This window comes from Schistocerca cancellata, chromosome 2 (genome assembly GCF_023864275.1).
Source record: "Schistocerca cancellata isolate TAMUIC-IGC-003103 chromosome 2, iqSchCanc2.1, whole genome shotgun sequence".
In the NCBI taxonomy this organism is placed as follows: domain Eukaryota; kingdom Metazoa; phylum Arthropoda; class Insecta; order Orthoptera; family Acrididae; genus Schistocerca; species Schistocerca cancellata.
Genome location: NC_064627.1, coordinates 370,972,739 through 370,994,995, shown reverse-complemented (window position 1 = coordinate 370,994,995; position 22,257 = coordinate 370,972,739). Strand labels below are relative to the sequence as shown.

General features: G+C 39.9%; 1 protein-coding gene across 2 annotated transcripts in view; it reads left to right on the top strand.

The window, feature by feature from the left end:
* LOC126161767 (ATP-binding cassette sub-family A member 7-like) overlaps positions 1-22,257 on the top strand; it is a 601,933-nt gene that overhangs the window by 214,232 nt on the left and 365,444 nt on the right. For both annotated transcript variants that reach the window (XM_049917824.1, XM_049917823.1), the window contains exons 18-19: positions 16,802-17,006; positions 17,114-17,236. In XM_049917824.1, coding sequence (XP_049773781.1) covers positions 16,802-17,006; positions 17,114-17,236 — 328 coding nt within the window. The remainder of the gene's footprint in view (positions 1-16,801; positions 17,007-17,113; positions 17,237-22,257) is intronic.

The following is a 22,257-nucleotide window of genomic DNA, read 5'->3' as shown; positions in this document are numbered from 1 at the left end:
CGGGAGACATCCTCGGAGGTAAAGCGAGACGAAACGTCAGGAGAGAGTTTTATACTTCGACCACGGCCTATCATCCCGGAAGTTTTAAGTGAAGACAATACCGGCCGTGAAAGCTTACATTGTATGATTGTATACATCAGTTAGTTCTGCTAAGAAATATGAGGGTTGGAACTGAAATAGTGGCAACTATTTATTCACAACTGATACAAAAGAGTTACATGTTTGCACCTGTTGTTGTCCTTCAAAGCAGTCACCAGCGATGTGTAGAACTTGTTGCCAGTGATGTGGAAGGCGTAGTATACCTTTAGTAGAGCCTGTTCTGTTGATGGTGCGAATGGAGCGGTCTACTGCCTGTTGAATCTCTGGAACAGTTCTGAAGCAAATGTCATGAAGTGGTTCCTTCATCTTTGGAATAAAATCAAAGTCACAAGGACTTAAGTCCGGGGAGTATGGTGGATGGTACAGTACTTCCTAGTCCCATTGACCGAACAGAGCAGCCACAGCTTGCGCTGTATGCGCCCGCGCATTGCCGTGCAAAATGATGGGTGGGTTGCGCAGAAAGTGTCGCCGCTTCTATCGCAAAGCTGGTCGCAGGTGATGCTCCAAAAACGAACAGTAATACGACTTAAGTGCATGTGACTTTGATTTGATTCTGAAGATGAATGAAGCACTTCGTGGCATTCACTTCAGAACTGTTCCAGAGATTTGACAGGCAGTAGAAAAATGGTTCAAATGGCTCTGAGCACTATGGGACTCAACATCTTAGGTCATAAGTCCCCTAGAACTTAGAACTACTTAAACCTAACTAACCTAAGGCCATCACACACACCCATGCCCGAGGCAGGATTCGAACCTGCGACCGTAGCAGTCCCGCGGTTCGGGACTGCAGCGCCAGAACCGCTAGACCACCGCGGCACAGGCAGTAGACTGCTCCATTCACACCATCAACAGAATAGGCTTTGCTAACGGTATATTACGCCTTCCACATCGCTGGCAACTGGTTCTACACAATTTTGGTGACTAGCTCCAACCCTGTATGGTAATGGACTAGGAATTGGCCATGAATAAATCCTTCAGGCTCCTCTTAAAATGATCTTTATTAGTAGTAAAACTTTTTATGGCTGTTGGCAAGTTATTAAAATGTCTGTTCCTGAGTTATGAACACTTTTCTGGACCAAAGTAAGTGACTTTAAATAATTGTGAAGAATATTCTTAATTCTAGTATTGATTCCTGACCTGAAATGTTGGTTTGAAAAAGAAATATGTTTTTAATGACAAATTTTATTAAGGAATAAACATATTGGGAAGCAGTAGTTAGTATCCCTAGTTCCCTAAACAGATGCTAAGGATGTTCTTGAGTTCACACCACAAATGATTCTTATTACATGTATTTCAACCCAGAATGCTTAAGATTGGTTTGGTGAGTTACCCCAAAAAATAATCCCACATTTCATTATGGAGTGAAGTTAGCATAGTAAACTAGGTTTTTTATTTTTATACTACCTAAGCCTGACAACATTCAAACTGCAAATAGAGATTTGTTTAGGCACTTGAGCAATTCTGTTTTGTGCTCATTCCATCTGAATTTATTGTCAAACTGAAATCCCAATATTTAACACTGTCAACTTCTATCTGTTTATCATTGTACTTTAGGCATGTACTGGTGGGATACCTCATATGAGTTCTGAACTACTCGTAGTGTGTTTTCTCGAAGTTTAGTGACAAAAAGCGAAAATAAAAATGGTTGCAAGGTTTTCTTAATGTGAGCATCAATTGTTTCCATAACAACTGTGACTGTTCTGAGTAAGTTCTATTAGAAACATGGATTAAGCATTACTTGAACTATGTGAGAACTGACATCACCAAATAATTGTGTTGTAGCATCAACATCAATTGTAAATACTGAGACTAGATATTATGAGCTGACTGCCAAATACCAACATTGCTGTACTTACCGATAGGAAGTCACTGCATCAAGTTAGCTGATGCTAACACTTGCAGTCCACAAAAAGTGTAGCATTTCAGTTAAATTATAATGCACCAGTGTCACTTATCAGTGTAGACACTTTTGTGCAAATTGGTTTGTTGGTTTTCCTGTGAACTCAGAGATGATTGTTAAATTAAACTAATCTACCTATTCCACCGAGCGAGGTGGCGCAGTGGTTAGCACACTGGACTCGCATTCGGAAGGACGACGGTTCAATCCCGTCTCCGGCCATCCTGATTTAGGTTTTCCGTGATTTCCCTAAATCGTTTCAGGCAAATGCCGGGATGGTTCCTTTGAAAGGGCACGGCCGATTTCCTTCCCAATCCTTCCCTAACCCGAGCTTGCGCTCCGTCTCTAATGACCTCGTTGTCGACGGGACGTTAAACACTAATCACCACCACCTATTCCACTGAAATGTCAATTCACAGTATCAACTAATATAATAATATTATCCACAGTTGAACTCTCCATTTAGTAATTTCTACAGTTGCTAATATTTTTGGTTATCACAATTTTGCTACTTTTACGAGGTGCATTCAAGTTCTAAGGCCTCCGATTTTTTTCCTAATAAACTACTCACCTGAAATCGATGAAACTGGCGTTACTTCTTGACGTAATCGCCCTGCAGACATACACATTTTTCACAACGCTGACACCATGATTCCATGGCAGCGGCGAAGGCTTCTTTAGGAGTCTGTTTTGACCACTGGAAAATCGCTGAGGCAATAGCAGCACGGCTGGTGAATGTGCGGCCACGGAGAGTGTCTTTCATTGTTGGAAAAAGCCAAAAGTCACTAGGACCCAGGTCAGGTGAGTAGGGAGAATGAGGAATCACTTCAAAGTTGTTATCACGAAGAAACTGTTGTGTAACGTTAGCTCGATGTGCAGGTGCATTGTCTTGGTGAAACAGCACATGCGCAGCCCTTCCCGGATGTTTTTGTTGCAGTGCAGGAAGGAATTTGTTCTTCAAAACATTTTCGTAAGATTCACCTGTTACTGTAGTGCCCTTTGGAACACAATGGGTAAGGATTATGCCCTCACTGTCCCAGAACATGGACACCATCATTTTTTCAGCACTGGCAATTACCCGAAATTTTTTTGGTGGCAGTGAATCTGTGTGCTACCATTGAGCTGACTGGCGCTTTGTTTCTGGATTGAAAAATGGCATCCACGTCTCATTCATTGTCACAACCGACAAAAAGAAAGTCCCATTCATGCTGTCGTTGCGTGTCAACATTGCTTGGCAACATGTCACACGGGCAGCCATGTGGTCATCCGTCAGCATTCGTGAGACCCACCTGGATTACACTTTTCGCATTTTCAGGTCGTCATGCAAGATTGTGTACACAGAACCCACAGAAATGCCAACTCTGGAGGCGATCTGTTCAACAGTCATTTGGCGATCCCCCAAAACAATTCTCTCCACTTTCTCGATCATGTCGTCAGACCAGCTTGTGCGAGCCCAAGGTTGTTTCGGTTTGTTGTCACACGATGTTCTGCCTTCATTAAACTCTCGCACCCACGAACGCACTTTCAACACATCCATAACTCCAACACCGCATGTCTCCTTCAACTGCCGATGAATTTCAATTGGTTTCACACCACGCAAATTCAGAAAATGAATGATTGCACACTGTTCAAGTAAGGAAAACGTCGCCATTTTAAGTATTTAAAACAGTTCTCATTCTCGCCGCTGGCGGTAAAATTCCATCTGCCGTACGGTGCTGCCATCTCTGGTATGTATTGACAATGAACGCGGCCTCATTTTAAAACAATGCGCATGTTTCTATCTCTTTTCAGTCCGGAGAAAAAAAATCGGAGGCCTTAGAACTTGAATGCACCTCATAGATTTCAAATTAGAAACTTAATAATGTACCGTATTGCATACCTCTCAGAAATCTGAAGACACAGTGTCAAACATTTTAACCAATTTTTTTACAAGGCTTCCCAGTAACGTGAAGTTTTTGGTATTACATTGTTTTTGTCATCGGGAAGACTAATAGAGTGTTATCAGAACCAATAAGTTATGATGCTGGTCACCTTTGGTCTGTCAGCAAAAACTATATGGAGATTTGTGCATTTTAAGGAATGCAAAGTAATGTCTACTGAAAAAACAGATTTTGATGTTATCAGTTTCCCTGAATGAGGGAGGCCATTTCTTTGCAAATATCATCTCCACTGATGCTTGGCTACATTCACCTTTGACAGAGACTCCAAGAGAATGATGGTCGTAAGTACACTTCTTAGTTTATTTCAACTCAACTGTTTTCAATTTGGAGAGGGTAGTGCCCTCTATGATTTTTGTACCACACCTACATACTTGTCATTGGATTGGCGATAGAACAATGTTTATAGAATATTGGGGAACTACTTTAAACTCTCCAACAAAGTGACCTTAATTGTAATTCAGAAAAGCATAAATTTTTACAATCTGGTGTGGATTAATTAGGTCACATTTTCAGTAAATTAGGATAAAATCAACACCACAGAATGTGGAAGAATCAGCTATTACCATTGTCAGTGATTATTGAGGAACTCTGATCATTCATAGGAAAAGGCAATTAGGAATCGGAATAGTGATTGAAATACACTTTCGAAACACTGATGCTAGCACAATTGAATTATTAACAAAATAGGCATTAGGAAATTTCATATTTTCCTCTCATTATAGACTGTAAGGTCCATGAATAAACTTACCTGAAAAGACAGCTGGTTCATGAACAAGTTTACCTGAGAAGACAGCACAATGGCTTTAGTGGTGGGCTCTGTGTTTTTGTAGTTTTAGTGATCCATTGTTGGCCCCCTGTGCAACACACATTTTATGGCTGAGGGATCATGAGGTGCATCTCAGTTCCCGTGAAACTAAATTTTAGTTGGGTCATGAATTGCAGCACAAAGTTGATGACTTTCTTGTAATATTTTGGGATGTAGGCTATGCTACCACCAAAGACCTGCTGCCAGTTGGATCTTTATCTTTGTCTAATATTATTAGCCAGACAGATTACTTAAGGTGCCCTAAACGTTTTGTCCTTTTTGTGTCTTGTAACTCATGAAAGAGTCATCAATATATGTCATCAACACCAGGCTCCTCTGTCTAAAAATCATCCAGTTGGTGTACCAAGTGCATCCAGTGCTGTCAAGGGTGGAAAACATTTCTTAGCACCTGTTTTCTGGCCAGACATTAATACAGAGACTGGGAGAGTAATCTGTACATGATCATAAAGTGCCTACAATTAAGTGACACTGCAGTAAAACCAGAGCACCCATGGATAACTAGTTCACATAGACTTAACATGGTCTTTTCTGGGATGCATGTGGATTGAGATCATTGAACCCTTTTCAATTTGCTCCTTATTGCCAATTTGTCATCAACAAAAGCCAGAGTCATAATCATAACAAGGAAGAAGAGTTTATCAATTGACAGTTTACCTTTTACTATAAAGGCAGAAATATTGGGATTCAGTGTCCTGCCAATAAAGAGGCCATCAATTAAAAGACAGAGCAAAAGGTGAGACTGGGAATGGGTAATGAAGAAGGAAATCATCCATGTCCTTTTTGAAAGAATTAGCCTATCATGTGCCTTAAGCAATTTAGGAACATAACTGAAAACGAAAATCTGGATGGTGGGAAAGTGGTTTTAACAGCTGTCCTGAATGCCAGTCTAGTGTCATGACTGTTTCATCTACATCGACATCTATGGGATTACTATGCTATTCACAATTAGGTGCCTGGCAGAGGGTTCAATGAACCACCTTCAAGCTGTCTCTCTACTGTTCCACTCTTGAACGGGTCATGCGGGAAAAACGAGGACTTAAATTTATCTGTGCAAGCCCTGATTTCTCTTATTTTTTCATGATGATCATTTCTCCCTATGTAGGTGGGTGCCAACAAAATGTTTTCGCAGTCGGAGGAGAAAACTGGTGATTGAAATTTCATGAGAAGATACTGTTGCAACGAAAAACACTTTCGTTTTAATGATTGCAGCTCCAATTCACATATCATGTCTGTGGCACCATCTCCCCTATTTCGCGATAATACAAAACGAGCTGCCCTGCTTTGAACTTTTTCAATATCATGTGTCAGTCCCACCTGATACGGATCCCGCACCACACAGCAATACTCCAGAATAGGGCAGACAAGTATAGTGTAAGCAGTCTCTTTAGTAGATCTGTTCCACCTTCTAAGTGTTCAGCCAATGAATCGCAGTCTTTGGTTTACTCTACCCACAACACTATCTACGTGATCGTTCCAGTTTAGGTTATTAGTAATTGTAATACTTAAGTATTTAGTTGAAAATGCAGCCTTCAGATTTGTGTTACTTATCGCTTAATTGAAATTTAGCGGATTTCTTTTAGTACTCACGTGAATAACTTCACATTTTTCTTTATTCAGGGCCAATTGCTCTTTTTTCACCACAGAGATATCTTACCTAAATCATTTTGCAATTCATTTTGGTCATCTGATGACTTTACAAGATGGTAAATGACAGCATCATCTCCAAATAGTCTAAGAGGGACACTCAGATTAACTCCTATGCTGTTAATATAGATCAGGAACAATAAAGGGCCTATAACACTTCCTTGGGGAAAGCTGGATATTACTTCTGTTTTACTCGATGACTTTCTGTCTGTTACTACAAACTGTGACCTTTCTGACAGGAAATCATGAATCCAGTCGCACAACTGCGGCGATATTCCATAGGCACACAGTTTGGTTAGAAGATGCTTGTGAGGAACGGTGTCGAAAGCCTTCTGAAAATATAAACATATGGAGTCAATTTCACATTCCCTGTCGATAGCACTCATTACTTCATGAGTATAAAGAGACAGTTGTGTTGCGCAAGAACGATATTTTTCTAAACCCATGCTGACTATGTGTCAGTAAATCATTTTCTTCGAGGTACTTCATAATGTTTGAATACAGTATATGTTCCAAAATCCTACTGCAATTTGATGTTAGTGATATGGGCCTGTAATTCAGCATATTAGTCCTATTTCCCTTTTTGGGTATTGGTGTGACTTGAGCAACTTTCCAGTCTTTAGGTATGAAACTTTCTGTGAGCGAGCAGTTGTATATAACTGCTAAATATGGAGCTATTGCATCTGCATACTCTGAAAGGAACCAGACTGGTATACCATCTGGACCAGAAGCCTTGCTTTTATTAAGTGATTTAAGCTGCTTTGGTACACCGAGGATATCTACTTCTATGTTTCTCATCTTTGCATTTGTTCTTGACTGGAATTCGGGAATATTTACTTCATCTTCTTTGGTGAAGGAGTGTCAGAAAACCATGTTAAATAACTCTGCTTTGGTGGCACTGTCATCAGAGACTTCACTATTCTTATCATGCAGTGAAGGTATTGATTGCGTCCTGCCACTGGTGTGCTTTACATATGACCAGAATCTCTTTGGGTTTTCTGCCAGATTCTGAGATAGAGTTTTGTTGTGGAAATTATTACACAAGTTCACCTTTCTTCCCTATACTATAGTAGTTGATAGCACCCTACACCTTGTTTCAGCACACTTTGAAAATTGCTTTTGTAGGAATTGAATTAAACACCTAAAAACTGCTCCATTCTCCCCTACATCCAGTTCAGAATTCATGGTGTTTGCCATTACATCCAAGACTACATCATACGAAGATACCTGAAGATTGTTTCTGTCATTATAGGGGTTGGGTTCTTTGGGGGAGGAGACCAGACAGCGAGGTCATCGGTCTCATCGGATTGTGGAAGGACGGAGAAGGAAGTCGGCCGCGCCCTTTCAAAGGAACCATCCCGGCATTTGCCTGGAACGATTTAGGGAAATCGTGGAAAACCTAAATCAGGATGGCCGGACGCGGGATTGAACCGTCGTCCTCTTGAATGCGAGTCCAGTGTGCTAGCCACTGCGCCACCTCGCTCGCTCTGTCATTATGTGATAAACTGTTGGTCAGTTCAGGAGTGATGTTGCCCACTGTTGCCAACAGCAGTAATTTCTCCATCCAATCTCACACATCTGGTCATGTGCTTGTTTGGAGCCCTCAAAGGCAAATCCTGATCATAGCCTTGGCACTATGTGACTGAAAGCTGCCCATTGAATTGCCACTGCAAGTGACTGTCACAGTTATTGCTCCATTAACATCTTTACTGCTGCAGCATGCCCATTACTACAACTTTTGCCCATGTAACAACCTGCCACCATCACAGCCACTGATTTCTGTACAACCTCTGGATTACAAATGTATCACCTGTACACCACTCGTGACATCAGTGGAGCCTTTAACAAGTCAGACCAGCACTGAGTCCCCCCTACCACCCATCACATGTGTAGACCTGTCCGGCACCTATGTACTGAGTGTAGCTCCCAATACATCACAGCCCCAGGTGGAGTTAGCGGTTCCCTCTGCCTCCCTTTAGTGGCTCAAATACCATCAATGCATTTCTGCTCCCACGAACATGTTTGAAAGGTGAAGGGAATTATTAACACAGCCCCCCCCCCCCTTCCGATGCTGGATAGATGTAGGATTCGAAACAGTTGGGAGACTATGTGGTTCTTGTGGGCAGATCTTTTACTGGCTGACATAAAATAACATATTATACAGGTATTTAACTTTTACAGCGTGTGGACAGTTGATAGTGTTCTCTGAAATCAGTGAAGTTACATGCTTAATTTGCAATAGTGCAGAAACACAACAATTGAGCAGTTTTGTCAAAAACAGCAATGTTTTCTTTTCACAGGAGCTCTCTTCCATCTTATATGCTTCTAAAGTAATATATAAGTCATTCCTATAAATGATCAGTGTTAATATATGAGCAGTAGTCATAATTGGCTGTTACCGTATTTACTCGAATCTAAGCCGCACTTTTTTTTTCCGCTTTTTGTAATCCAAAAAACCGCCTGTGGCTTAGAATCGAGTGCAAAGTAAACGAAAGTTCTGAAAAATGTTGGTAGGTGCCGCCACAACTAACTTCTGCCGTCGAATATATGTAGTTCTGCCGTCGAATATATGTACCTCTACCCAAAAAAAAAGAAAGAAAGAAAGAAAGGTGTAAGACGAGCTTTTCTCTCTGCCCCGAGTTTCCGTATTGTTCATCTTCGAATGTAGCAGCATTTCAATGTACTACGAAAATCCGACTGGCAAGACTGTTGGGATGTTGTCAATATTGCCAACTATACGTTCTGAATTTTTTCCTATCTGTGAGAAGAGATGGTTGCTAATAGAAACTTTTATGAATTGTGAATCACATGCAGTATTCACTTCACCATAAGAATAATACAAATATAAACATTTTGCCATATATTCTTTCGTGTTTGCTGCTATCTCATTTAAATCCCATCTGCCTAATAAATTACGAAACTAGAGTGAGACAACAGCAAACGCGGAAGAATATACATATCATGTCATGTTTATATTCATATTATTCTTATGCCTAATAGTGATAGTCAGAAATGAAGCACGACAATTGACTAGATTTTTAAATCTAAGATGACTCTAATTTCAGTACAGAATGTAATGTAGTAAAGAGGTGTCTGCAAAGATTTTCAAACGGAGAAAAATTTTCGCTACGCTCTCGTTCAGAACAGCTCTCATACGCAGTCTATTATTTGGTTCTTCTTGATCATTATCAAAGAAAGCAGCAGTGTAAGTAACAACAAATAACAGTCTCTTGCCATTGTTTCGCTAATGAGACGATTCCTCTCTTTTTTTTTTAAATTGTAAGCGGCGGTAGCGTGCACAAAAGCAAGCCATGCTGCGAGCGCCGTCAGGTCGTAAACACTCATGATCAGAATGCAACAAACAATGCACGACATAGTACAGTAATGAATTTTCAACTAAGAGTGACGTAAACACCTGTAACAAAGAGAACGGCACCTATCAGATCAAAGAAAAATAAGCAATCAATTCAAACCAGACGAAGCACGTGAAAAAGGAAGGGTACCCGTATAAATACAGACGGAGTGCCTGACGCAAAGCAATGGCTACCTGGTAAAGCTTAACTGCTAAGCTTATGACTCGAACCAAACTACTGTAGCTGTATCGTCATTCATTCGACCTAAATTGTCTCACACATTACAATGGACCAACTTTGTTTCGATCTGGAGGTGTGGCCTAAAACTTTTCTCTCCCCTTGAATTTCGAGTCTCAAATTTCAAGTGCGGCTTAGATTCGAGAAATTTTTTTTTCCTTCATTTCGAGTCTCGCTGTGACTGCACAGCTAGACTCATTCTACATCCCAGAGGTCTGTCCTTCATAAAGAGATTTATGGAACACTGTCTGGGAAAATATGTGGTTCGTATTATGCAAAAATCTATAACTCCAGTTTTTAAAGCAAATTTTCAATTTCCATATTGCCCCAGCCCTAAAATGGGTTGGTGTGTTTTTTTTTTTTTTGGGGGGGGGGGGGGGGGGGGGATCGTTCATGGTTGCAGTTTTGCTCATCAGAGAAGCAGTTATAAATGCAGACCATTCATCTGTTCATTCTGTCATTCATTCATCAGGTTTTCTGTATTCCACCAAGAAAGAGGATATTCAGGGATGTGAATCAAATCTACACAAGCAGACTGTCAAAATTAAATTGCAACAAACATAGATAAACAAATTTTTACCTTTCAAGTTACAGCAGAAACAAGGTTACATATACAGCCACTAAATTATTAGCTTCAAGAACCTGAGGTTCCTTCAGTTGCCAAAGCAGAACAGTTGACTGGAGGAATCAATGCTAATTGTTAGAGTACTCAACCAGAACTTACACAGAGCAGGATATACCAGGGTTTGCCAAGAGGGAAGCCAGCAGTGAAATGCTAACAACATTCAAAACTTGAAAACCCATGGGAGACAGTGTGTTCAGAAAGCATGCAGAGCCTCTTTATGGATCAGAGCTCACAATCCGGCCTAACAGCTAGTCATACTACAAACTCTATCAAGAAAGCCTACTTACACAGTTTTTGACAATTAATGTTTTTTTTTCTTCCATAAAGGAGTAGTATTTCAAAAAGGTACGTTACTCTTGTTCCAAAAATTATTTTCATACAGAAAAGATGATCTGAATGAAAGTTTGATGTCATGTATAAGCCACATGTAAAAAATTAGATGCGCATCATTGTGGTTATCTGTAGCTTTATAGAACTGAATATCAAAACCACAATTACCTTTGAGGTTTTCAACCAATTGATAATTAAAGTCTTCAGCCTTATCAAGTATTCAATAAGTAACAGTGTTGCCTGACAAAAGCACTCTTGCCACTTGCTTGGCAGCTAATTCACCTATCACAGTAGATACCATGTATAAAGCTGCTGGTAAAATAAGATCTTCCATTATGGTGTGGGCTTTCTTGCTCTGTGTTACATTGTAGGCAACTTTGCAACCTGAAAGAAGGATCTTTGCAGGAATCATAGTTTGTTTAGTGACAGTTCTTTTAACTTGTGGGGAAAAGTATTTTCATGATTTGACTCCAAATGTCATTTCATTTTATTAAGAAGCATACTTTCAGCAGCTAGGACTTTGAAACAAATGATGTGCTGTGGTCATTCTTCACTTCCAGAAGGAGTACATGTAAAACCAAAATTCTAGAAACTATCATCATACTTTCTGAGTTTTCATCTATTCATGTTGTTAGAACTGCATGATACATTTGAAATATAAAGTTTTTTGTAAAAATGTGAATAAATGTGAATCACTGAAGAGAAACAACCAATAAAAATGACCTGCATTGGCCAAACCTAATTTTTACTGAATAAATCAAATGAGTCATTGTATGATTTGACTGATAACTACCACGCCGACATAGTAACAACACTTACTTGCCAGCACACTGGGTGTCACTACTAACTCGCATGTTGTTCCTTTTCACAAGAGGAGCATAAATCAAATTACTAGTGGTGGAATTAATCCAGACTGTTCTCTCTCTCTCTCTCTCTCTCTCTCTCTCTCTCTCTCTCTTTTTCTCTTTCTCTGTCTCTATCTCTTTCTCTCCCCCCTCACTCCCTCCCTTTCTCTTTCTTTCTTTTGAGTTGCTTCTGCTCTACTATTTCCTTTTTGAACATACCTACAAAACTTATTTATTTTCTTTTTCTTTACTTCATGGTTTGGGCTGCTTCCTGTTCTGGCTCACATTTTAGTCCACCTCCTATGTAGGCTCCCTACATGCCAATTCGTTGCTTAATGGTATCTTATTACTTGTTTAGGAAACATACAAATACAAAATCAAATAGGGTTAATGCAGGAGTAGGTTTAATAATGAATAAAAAAATAAAAGGAGTGCGGGTAAGCTACTACAGACAGCATAGTGAACGCTTTATTGTGGCCAAGATAGACATGAAGCCCATGCCTACTACAGTAGTACAAGTTTATATGCCAACTAGCTCTGCAGATGATGAAGAAATTGATGAAATGTATGATGAGATAAAAGAGATTATTCAGGTAGTGAAGGGAGACGAAAATTTAATAGTCATTGGTGACTGGAATTCGAGAGTAGGAAAAGGGAGTGAAGGAAACATAGTAGGTGAATATGGATTGGGGGTAAGAAATGTAAGAAATGAAAGAGGAAGCCGTCTGGTAGAATTTTGCACAGAGCATAACTTACTCATAGCTAACACTTGGTTCAAGAATCATGAAAGAAGGTTGTATACATGGAAGAATCCTGGAGATACTAGAAGGTATCAGATAGATTATATAATGGTAAGACAGAGATTTAGGAACCAGATTTTAAATTGTAAGACATTTCCAGGGGCAGATGTGGACTCTGACCACAATCTATTGGTTGCGAACTGTAGATTAAAACTGAAGAAACTGCAAAAAGGTGGGAAGTTAAGGAGATGGGACCTGGATAAACTGGCTAAACCAGAGGCTGTACAGAGTTTCAGGGAGAGCGTAAGGGAACAATTGACAGGAATGGGGGAAAGAAGTACAGTAGAAGAAGAATGGATAGCTCTGAGGGATGAAAGAATGGGTAGCTTTGAGGGATGAAGCGGTGAAGGCAGTAGAGGATCAAGTAGGTATAAAAGATGAGGGCTAGTAGAAATCCTTGGGTAACAGAAGAAATATTGAATTTAATTGATGAAAGGAGAAAATATAAAACTGCAGTAAATGAAGCAGGCAAAAAGGAATACAAACCTCTCAAAAATGAAATCGACAGGAAGTGCAAAATGGCTAAGCAGGGATGGCTAGAGGACAAATGTAAGGATGTAGAGGCTTATCTTGCTAAGGGCAAGACAGATACTGCCTACAGGAAAGTTAGAGAGACCTTTGGAGAAAAGAGATAGACTTGTATGAATATCAAGAGCTCAGATGGAAATCCAGTTCTAAGCAAAGAAGGGAAAGCAGAAAGATGGGAGGAATATATAGAGGGTCTATACAAGGGCGATGTACTTGAAGACAATATTATGGAAATGGAAGAGGATGTAGATGAAGATAAATGGGAGATACGATACTGTGTGAAGAGTTTGACAGAGCACTGAAAGACATGAGTCGAAATAAAGCCCTGGGAGTAGACAACATTCCATTAGAATTACTGACAGCCTTGGGAGAACCAGTCCTGACAAAAATCTACCATCTGGTGAGCAAGATGTATGAGACAGGCGAAATTGCCTCAGACTTCGAGAAGAATATGATAATTCCAATCCCAAAGAAAGCAGGTGTTGACAGATGTGTAATTACCGAACTATCTGTTTTATTGTCACAGCTGCAAAATACTAACGCGAATTCTTTACAGACGAATAGAAAAACTGGTAGAAGCCAACCTCGGGGAATATCAGTTTGGATTCCGTAGAAATGTTGGAACACATGAGGCAATACTGACCTTACGACTTATCTTATAAGGAAGATTAAGGAAAGGCAAACCTACGTTTCTAGCATTTGTAGACTTAGAGAAAGCTTTTGACAATGTTGACTGGAATACTTTCTTTCAAATTGTAAAGGTGGCAGGGGTAAAATACAGGGAGCGAAAGGCTATTTACAATTTGTACAGAAACCAGATGGCAGTTATAAGAGTCGAGGGACATGAAAGGGAAGCAGTGGTTGGGAAGGGAGTGAGACAGGGTTATAGCCTATCCCCGATGTTATTCAATTTCTATATTGAGCAAGCAGTAAAGGAAACGAAAGAAAAGTTCGGAGTAGGTATTAAAATCCATGGAGAAGAAATAAAAACTTTGAGGTTCGCCGATGACATTGTAATTCTGTCAGAGACAGCAAAGGACCTGGAAGAGCAGTTGAATGGAATGGACAGTGTCTTGAAAGTGGGATATAAGATAAACATCAACAAAAGCAAAACAAGGATAATGGAATGTAGTCGAATTAGGTCGGGTGATGCCGAGGGAATTAGATTAGGAAATGAGACACTTAAAGTAGTAAAGGAGTTTTGCTATTTGGGGAGCAAAATAACTGATGATGGTCGAAGTAGAGAGGATATAAAATGTAGACTGGCAATGGCAAGGAAAGTGTTTCTGAAGAAGAGAAATTTGTTAACATTGAGTATAGATTTAAGTGTCAGGAAGTCATTTCTGAAAGTATTTGTATGGAGTGTAGCCTTGTATGGAAGTGAAACATGGATGATAAATAGTTTTGACAAGAAGAGAATAGAATCTTTTGAAATGTGGTGCTACAGAAGAATGCTGAAGATTAGATGGGTAGTTCACATAACTAATGAGGAGGTATTGAATAGAATTGGGGAGAAGAGGAGTTTGTGGCACTACTTGACAAGAAGAAGGGTCCGTTTGGTAGGACATATTCTGAGGCATCAAGGGATCACAAATTTAGTATTGGAGGGCAGCGTGGAGGGTAAAAATCGTAGAGGGAGACCAAGAGATGAAAACACTAAGCAGATTCAGAAGGATGTAGGTTGCAGTAAGTACTGGGAGATGAAGAAGCTTGCACAGGATAGAGTAGCATGGAGAGCTGCATCAAACCAGTCTCAGGACTGAAGACCACAACAACAACAACAACAACAACAGGAAAAGTATCTTCTTTCATTTACTTCAAATGCTTTTTGCAGTTTCTCTTACTTGCAGGGTGTTCCATCTTACTTTTGCCCACTTGTAGGCAACTTGAAGCCTGGGAACATAGGTGGGCAGGGGTGGGTAAACAGCACATGTGTGGACAGGCAGAGAGCTGGCCCGCAGCATATGTAACTGTTTGCTTCAGCCGAGTGTCCACAGGCAGGCATGGGCAAAAGGCAGAACAGGGTATAAATGCAGTGCAAACATTGCTTTTGTTTTAAGTTTTGATATTTTCATGCTGTATTTATATTTCTAAGGTAATTTTCATAAATTAGAATTTGATTAGTACCTCGGTGAGAAGGGCGTTGAGTTTCACAGCTGTAGATAATTGGTGACAATAATAGCAAATCCAATTGGAAAATGGCTTTTTAAATTTTTTTAGATACCAGTACTGTTGGTGCTGTCTTTGCCTCCCAGTAATTTGATTATTAGCAAATGGCAGGGTGGTGATTCAATTTTAATGCTCTTTCTTACCTTATAGTTCCATTACCTGAGAATATCATCAATATAAAGTTAAATAATATTGGAGGAAGATTACAACTTTACTACAGACCCTGATTAGTTTTTAGTGGGTGTAAATGGTATGTTGAGCTTTATTGCAAGTATTTCTACATAGACTTCTGGCTGTGCCTGAAGTGCTTTGGAAAGCCTCTTACTTTCATGTAGACCATAGTTTTTTCGTATCTACCCAGTCAAAGACCTTTTAAAAATCGGTAAAGACAATGTGAGTCTCATTAAACTGTATTCTCATTATTATACTTTAATTCAGTTTAAAAATATTCTTTTTAATAAAATGTTCTGTTCTGTAACCATTCTGTCCATTTGTTTAAAAGATGGCAGCAATTAGTTTCAACTCATATCAGTAAGCATTCAAAATCTTTATTATCTAGTGTGAAAGCAACCTGACTGCTGTTTTCACTGTTATTTTAATATCTTTTTTTCAAACACAGGCTCTTTGGCATTCTTTAGGGATTATACACTTTTAGTAGCGTGTGTTGTGCTGATGTTGGAATCTCAACTGAGGTAGTATATCTGTATTTTAGAAGTTTCATATTGGCACTGTTGGCATCTTTCATAGTTAACTGGTTCCACATAATTATTTCGGTGTTATTATTCTTCCTTATCTAGGACTTCCTATAAATTCGTATAGTGTTCTAGCCACTTATTTGATTAACATGTGCCGTTACCTTGTAAATTGGTTATAATCATTCTTGTGCGTCATTCTCAGTTTTGTTGATGAAATTTCCGTGTTAATGTCAGTTTATTTTACAAATAGTCTTTTTGGTTCCATTCTTTTTATAATTACACTCTCTTTTTCCTTGTCAGTTTGACTTTGGGGACATGTACAGCACACTGTTGGTTTCTCCCATGTTACTTGTTGACATTGTTCATTCCGTTAGCTATCTCCATTCCTTTTTCTGATTTTTTTTTCTCGTTTCCCTTGGTTTCAAAGACTACTTTTTCGCTACCAGAATAAATCTATTCTATTAACCGTTGGCACTATTACCTGCTGGGATGTTTGATACATAACCATTAAGGCTTTCTCTGTGCTTTCATCTTGTAAAAAGCATACTCTATATCAGTCTTTTGTATTGTTTCTATTCCTGGAGCATAGTTGACCCAGCTAGGTAGCGGTTTGAGTATATATGTTCGCCCTTATAAACATGGGTAACTCAGATTAGAGATGATAATTTATCCATCACTATGATAAAATTTGTATATTATCTTAAATCTTTAGGACTCCAAGTGGATTTGTGGATGTCTTTATGTTTATTACAGTACTAGTGCAATTACCTTAGTTTGAACTCATGTAACAAGTCAACTTTGTTCTTGTTTCAGAGCCTGATATCTAATGTAGCCTTTGGATTTGGCTGCTCCTACTTTGCTCAGTATGAGGAATCAGGAATAGGAATACAGTGGCATAATTATAATAGAAGTCCACTTCTACAGGATTCCTATAACTTGCGTTATGTGATGGTTATGTTGGTATTTGACTCCATTGTATACTTTCTTCTTGCTACCTACATAGAAGCAATTCATCCAGGCAAGCCATTCATCATGAAATTTTTCCATAATATAAGAAAACTTGTGACAAATGTATAAGCCTTTTTGTTTCTGAAATGAAAATATATTATGTTTTATTGATCTCAGGCATGTATGGTGTACCAAAACCTTGGTATTTTCCATTTTCAAGATCATTTTGGTGTGGTACTTCATCAGTAGATGTACTGGAAATTGGCCTGGAAAATGGTTCAGCACTGAAGAGTGACAACAGTATGTATATGTAAACAAAGACTTTAAGTGATTTTTGATTTCTTATATCGTTTTGGAATAGTTAAAAAATGTTAACTTTTTGAACTGAAGCCTATAGATAGAGTTTATATTCAGTGTAAAACCTTAAACAATGTGTATGCTTAATTTGTTTGCAAATTGTAAGAATCAGGAAAGAAGACTTTCTGACAGGTCCCCATATTGTCAAAATGATGCAACAATAACCATGCACAAAAGTGTAGGGTTCAGTGCAGCAGGACCCAGCAGGTTGAGTGGTGCTGGTAACAGGCCAGAGGGCCCAATAGACTGACTGAAAGAAATGCTGTATTCAACTTTAAATACACATTGCATCATTACCTAGGTGAGGCAAACATGCCTCTCTCCTACAAGCCTGGCTAGCAGTGGCTTGTGCAGCTGTTTCCTTCTGGGAGATGAGTAAGTGCCCTGCGATGCCTGACCAATGGCCTGTCACTAGGTCACAACCCCAAGCTTCCCGATTACACTCCTTCTGTTGTGACCCCTCCTGGCGACTCAACCCCACGTGTATTCACTGCAGTGACCCATGGAGATTGCTGTGCATGGGATGTGACCTGTTGCCATCCAGCAGGTGTCAGACATTGGAAGTAGTGAACAGCATGTCAGCAGCACTGTGGTACCATGTCCCACAAGGAGCTCAGTGCTGGCAGCAGCTGGCCCTATCCTTTCACAAACCCGTGGCTGCAGCTGGTGATGCCCAGTCATCCCATTCTCTGGTATATCCATGGTGTCATCGGAGCGTGGAATGTCAGATCCCTTAATCGGGCAGGTAGGTTAGAAAATTTAAAAAGGGAAATGGATAGGTTAAAATTAGATATAGTGGGAATTAGTGAAGTTCGGTGGCAGGAGGAACAAGACTTTTGGTCAGGTGATTACAGGGTTATAAATACAAAATCAAATAGGGGTAATGCAGGAGTAGGTTTAATAATGAATAAAAAAATAGGAGTGCGGGTTAGCTACTACAAACAGCATAGTGAACGCATTATTGTGGCCAAGATTGACACAAAGCCTATGCTTACTACAGTAGTACAAGTTTATATGCCAACTACCTCTGCAGATGATGAAGAAATAGATGAAATGTATGACGAGATAAAAGAAATTATTCAGGTAGTGAAAGGAGACGAAAATTTAATAGTCATGGGTGACTGGAATTCGTCAGTAGGAAAAGGGAGAGAAGGAAACATAGTAGGTGAATATGGATTGGGGGGAAGGAATGAAAGAGGAAGCCGCCTTGTAGAATTTTGCACAGAGCATAACTTAATCATAGCTAACACTTGGTTCAAGAATCATAAAAGAAGGTTGTATACCTGGAAGAATCCTGGAGATACTAGTAGGTATCAGATAGATTATATAATGGTAAGACAGAGATTTAGGAACCAGGTTTTAAATTGTAAGACATTTCCTGGGGCAGATGTGGATTCTGACCACAATTTATTGGTTATGAACTGCAGATTGAAACTGAAGAAACTGCAAAAAGGTGGGAATTTAGGGAGATGGGACCTGGATAAACTGAAAGAACCAGAGGTTGTACAGAGTTTCAGAGAGAGCATAAGGGAACAATTGACAGGAATGGGGGAAAGAAATACAGTAGAAGAAGAATGGGTAGCTCTGAGGGATGAAGTAGTGAAGGCAGCAGAGGATCAAGTAGGTAAAAAGACGAGGGCTAATAGAAATCCTTGGGTAACAGAAGAAATATTGAATTTAATTGATGAAAGGAGAAAATATAAAAATGCAGTAAATGAAGCAGGCAAAAAGGAATACAGACGTCTCAAAAATGATATCGACAGGAAGTGCAAAATGGCTAAGCAGGGATGGCTAGAGGACAAATGTAAGGATGTAGAGGCTTGTCTCACTAGGGGTAAGATAGATACTGCCTACAGGAAAATTAAAGAGACCTTTGGAGAAAAGAGAACCACTTGTATGAATATCAAGAGCTCAGATGGGAACCCAGTTCTAAGCAAAGAAGGGAAGGCAGAAAGGTGGAAGGAGTATATAGAGGGTTTATACAAGGGCGATGTACTTGAGGACAATATTATGGAAATGGAAGAGGATGTAGATGAAGACGAAATGGGAGATAAGATACTGCGTGAAGAGTTTGACAGAGCACTGAAAGACCTGAGTCGAAACAAGGCCCCGGGAGTAGACAACATTCCATTTGAACTACTGATGGCCTCGGGAGAGCCAGTCATGACAAAACTCTACCATCTGGTGAGCACGATGTATGAGACAGGCGAAATACCCTCAGACTTCAAGAAGAATATAATAATTCCAATCCCAAAGAAAGCAGGTGTTGACAGATGTGAAAATTACCGAACTATCAGTTTAATAAGCCACAGCTGCAAAATACTAACGCGAATTCTTTACAAACGAATGGAAAAACTGGTAGAAGCCGACCTCGGGGAAGATCAGTTTGGATTCCGTAGAAATGTTGGAACACGTGAGGCAATACTGACCTTACGACTTATCTTAGAAGAAAGATTAAGAAAAGGCAAACCTACGTTTCTAGCATTTGTAGACTTAGAGAAAGCTTTTGACAATGTTAACTGGAATACTTTCTTTCAAATTCTGAAGGTGGTAGGGGTAAAATACAGGGAGCGAAAGGCTATTTACAGTTTGTACAGAAACCAAATGGCAGTTATAAGAGTCGAGGGGCATGAAAGGGAAGCAGTGGTTGGGAAAGGAGTAAGACAGGGTTGTAGCCTCTCCCCAATGTTATTCAATCTGTATATTGAGCAAGCAGTAAAGGAAACAAAAGAAAAATTCGGAGTAGGTATTAAAATCCATGGAGAAGAAATAAAAACTTTGAGGTTCGCCGATGACATTGTAATTCTGTCAGAGACAGCAAAGGACTTGGAAGAGCAGTTGAACGGAATGGACAGTGTCTTGAAAGGAGGATATAAGATGAACATCAACAAAAGCAAAACGAGGATAATGGAATGTAGTCAAATTAAGTCAGGTGATGCTGAGGGAATTAGATTAGGAAATGAGACACTTAAAGTAGTAAAGGAGTTTTGCTATTTAGGGAGTAAAATAACCGATGATGGTCGAAGTAGAGAGGATATAAAATGTAGACTGGCAATGGCAAGGAAAGCGTTTCTCAAGAAGAGGAATTTGTTAACATCGAGTATAGATTTAAGTGTCAGGAAGTCGTTTCTGAAAGTATTTGTATGGAGTGTAGCCATGTATGGAAGTGAAACATGGACGATAACTAGTTTGGACAAGAAGAGAATAGAAGCTTTCGAAATGTGGTGCTACAGAAGAATGCTGAAGATAAGGTGGGTAGATCACGTAACTAATGAGGAGGTATTGAATAGGATTGGGGAGAAGAGAAGTTTGTGGCACAACTTGACTAGAAGAAGGGATCGGTTGGTAGGACATGTTTTGAGGCATCAAGGGATCACCAATTTAGCATTGGAGGGCAGTGTGGAGGGTAAAAATCGTAGAGGGAGACCAAGAGATGAATACACTAAGCAGATTCAGAAGGATGTAGGTTGCAGTAGATACTGGGAGATGAAGAAGCTTGCACAGGATAGAGTAGCATGGAGAGCTGCATCAAACCAGTCTCAGGACTGAAGACCACAACAACAACAATGGTAGTACTGCTAAACTCCAAAATAAACTGCCTCAGAATCCAGACCTATTTAAACAGATCTGGGACACTTTTGTTACCCTGTAACCTAGCCCCCAGTCATGTAGCTCCAACTAAAGTCTTGCGACGGTGTGGTGTCATTGTTGTTCCTTCTCCAGCTACTACCAGTGTGCAGTGTGGTTTTCCTTTGAATGGAATTAGCCCTACAAGCAGTCCTTTTGCGTACATGTTATTGTGACCCACATGTCACCATACCGGGCTACCCACCTGTGCTTGCTACTGCAATACATTGCATGGCTTTCTTACCGCTTCTTACTAATTTCACTAAAACTGTGTGGGAACACTATATTACCCCCTTCCCCTCCCCCCCACAGGGAAGGCCCAGTTTCCCATCGTAGACACTGCTTGACTGACTATTCTTAAACACTCTACATTTACTACACTATTACTTATGACTGATCTCCACCTTCTTCACACTCCGTATATGTACTTTTCATCTCTTGCTCAGAAAATCCAGTCTTGGGGAACTGGAACTACCCACTGACTGGGTTCTGAATGGCTAATTATCTCAGATAAACAAAATTTATACACAGCAAAATCTGAGTCATTATGACACTAGGAACTGCAACACTCAAGATCATAGTGTACCCAATGTCTGCCTTCCTGATACTGTTCCACACACTGCATTAACTTCTCTGTAGTGATTCACCCCTCCTGCACGGCTATCATCTTACTTAGTGAATGGATAAGGCTTGGCTTCCAGGTGTCATTTAAGGTTAGGTTTCATTTAGACAACATCCCAGAGGTTTGTCTAGCTGCATTAGCATTACCTTTAACAGAGCAATTCCCATCATTGTAGCTGGTAAATGAAATATTGGTCCCATAATATCACACATTTTCTGTTGATTAAACAAACCATTGTGTCTTAACTCCAAGTGCCTTGCTCCCTTGAGCAGCTAGCAACAACTAGAATGTTGTTATACACTGAGTATGTAAACCAGCTTTCTGAAAGTATTGCTTTGGTTTCAAGGCCTTTTTATGGCATGGACAACCCTCTGCCTTGCCCTTGAACAGTTGTGATATGCATGAGCTGCCACTGATCTGGACCTCATATTTAGGGCACATGGTGACCACAACTTTGGCATTGCTGTAGCTCACCCAGAGTCACACCACATGCCAATCCCCATCTTCCACCACTGGTGACATCCCATCCTCTTTCACTAGCCAACTATCTCTAACCACATTGGAAAACTGTGCACTGTGTAACACTTAAGCAATGTGTGCTTGTCTGCTAGCTGCATCTTTACTGACATGTACAGTACAGTGATCTGTTGTTACATCCACAGTCGCTCCATAGTAGTTGAAAGGAAAGTTCTGTCTAATAGGCTCTGGTGACAGG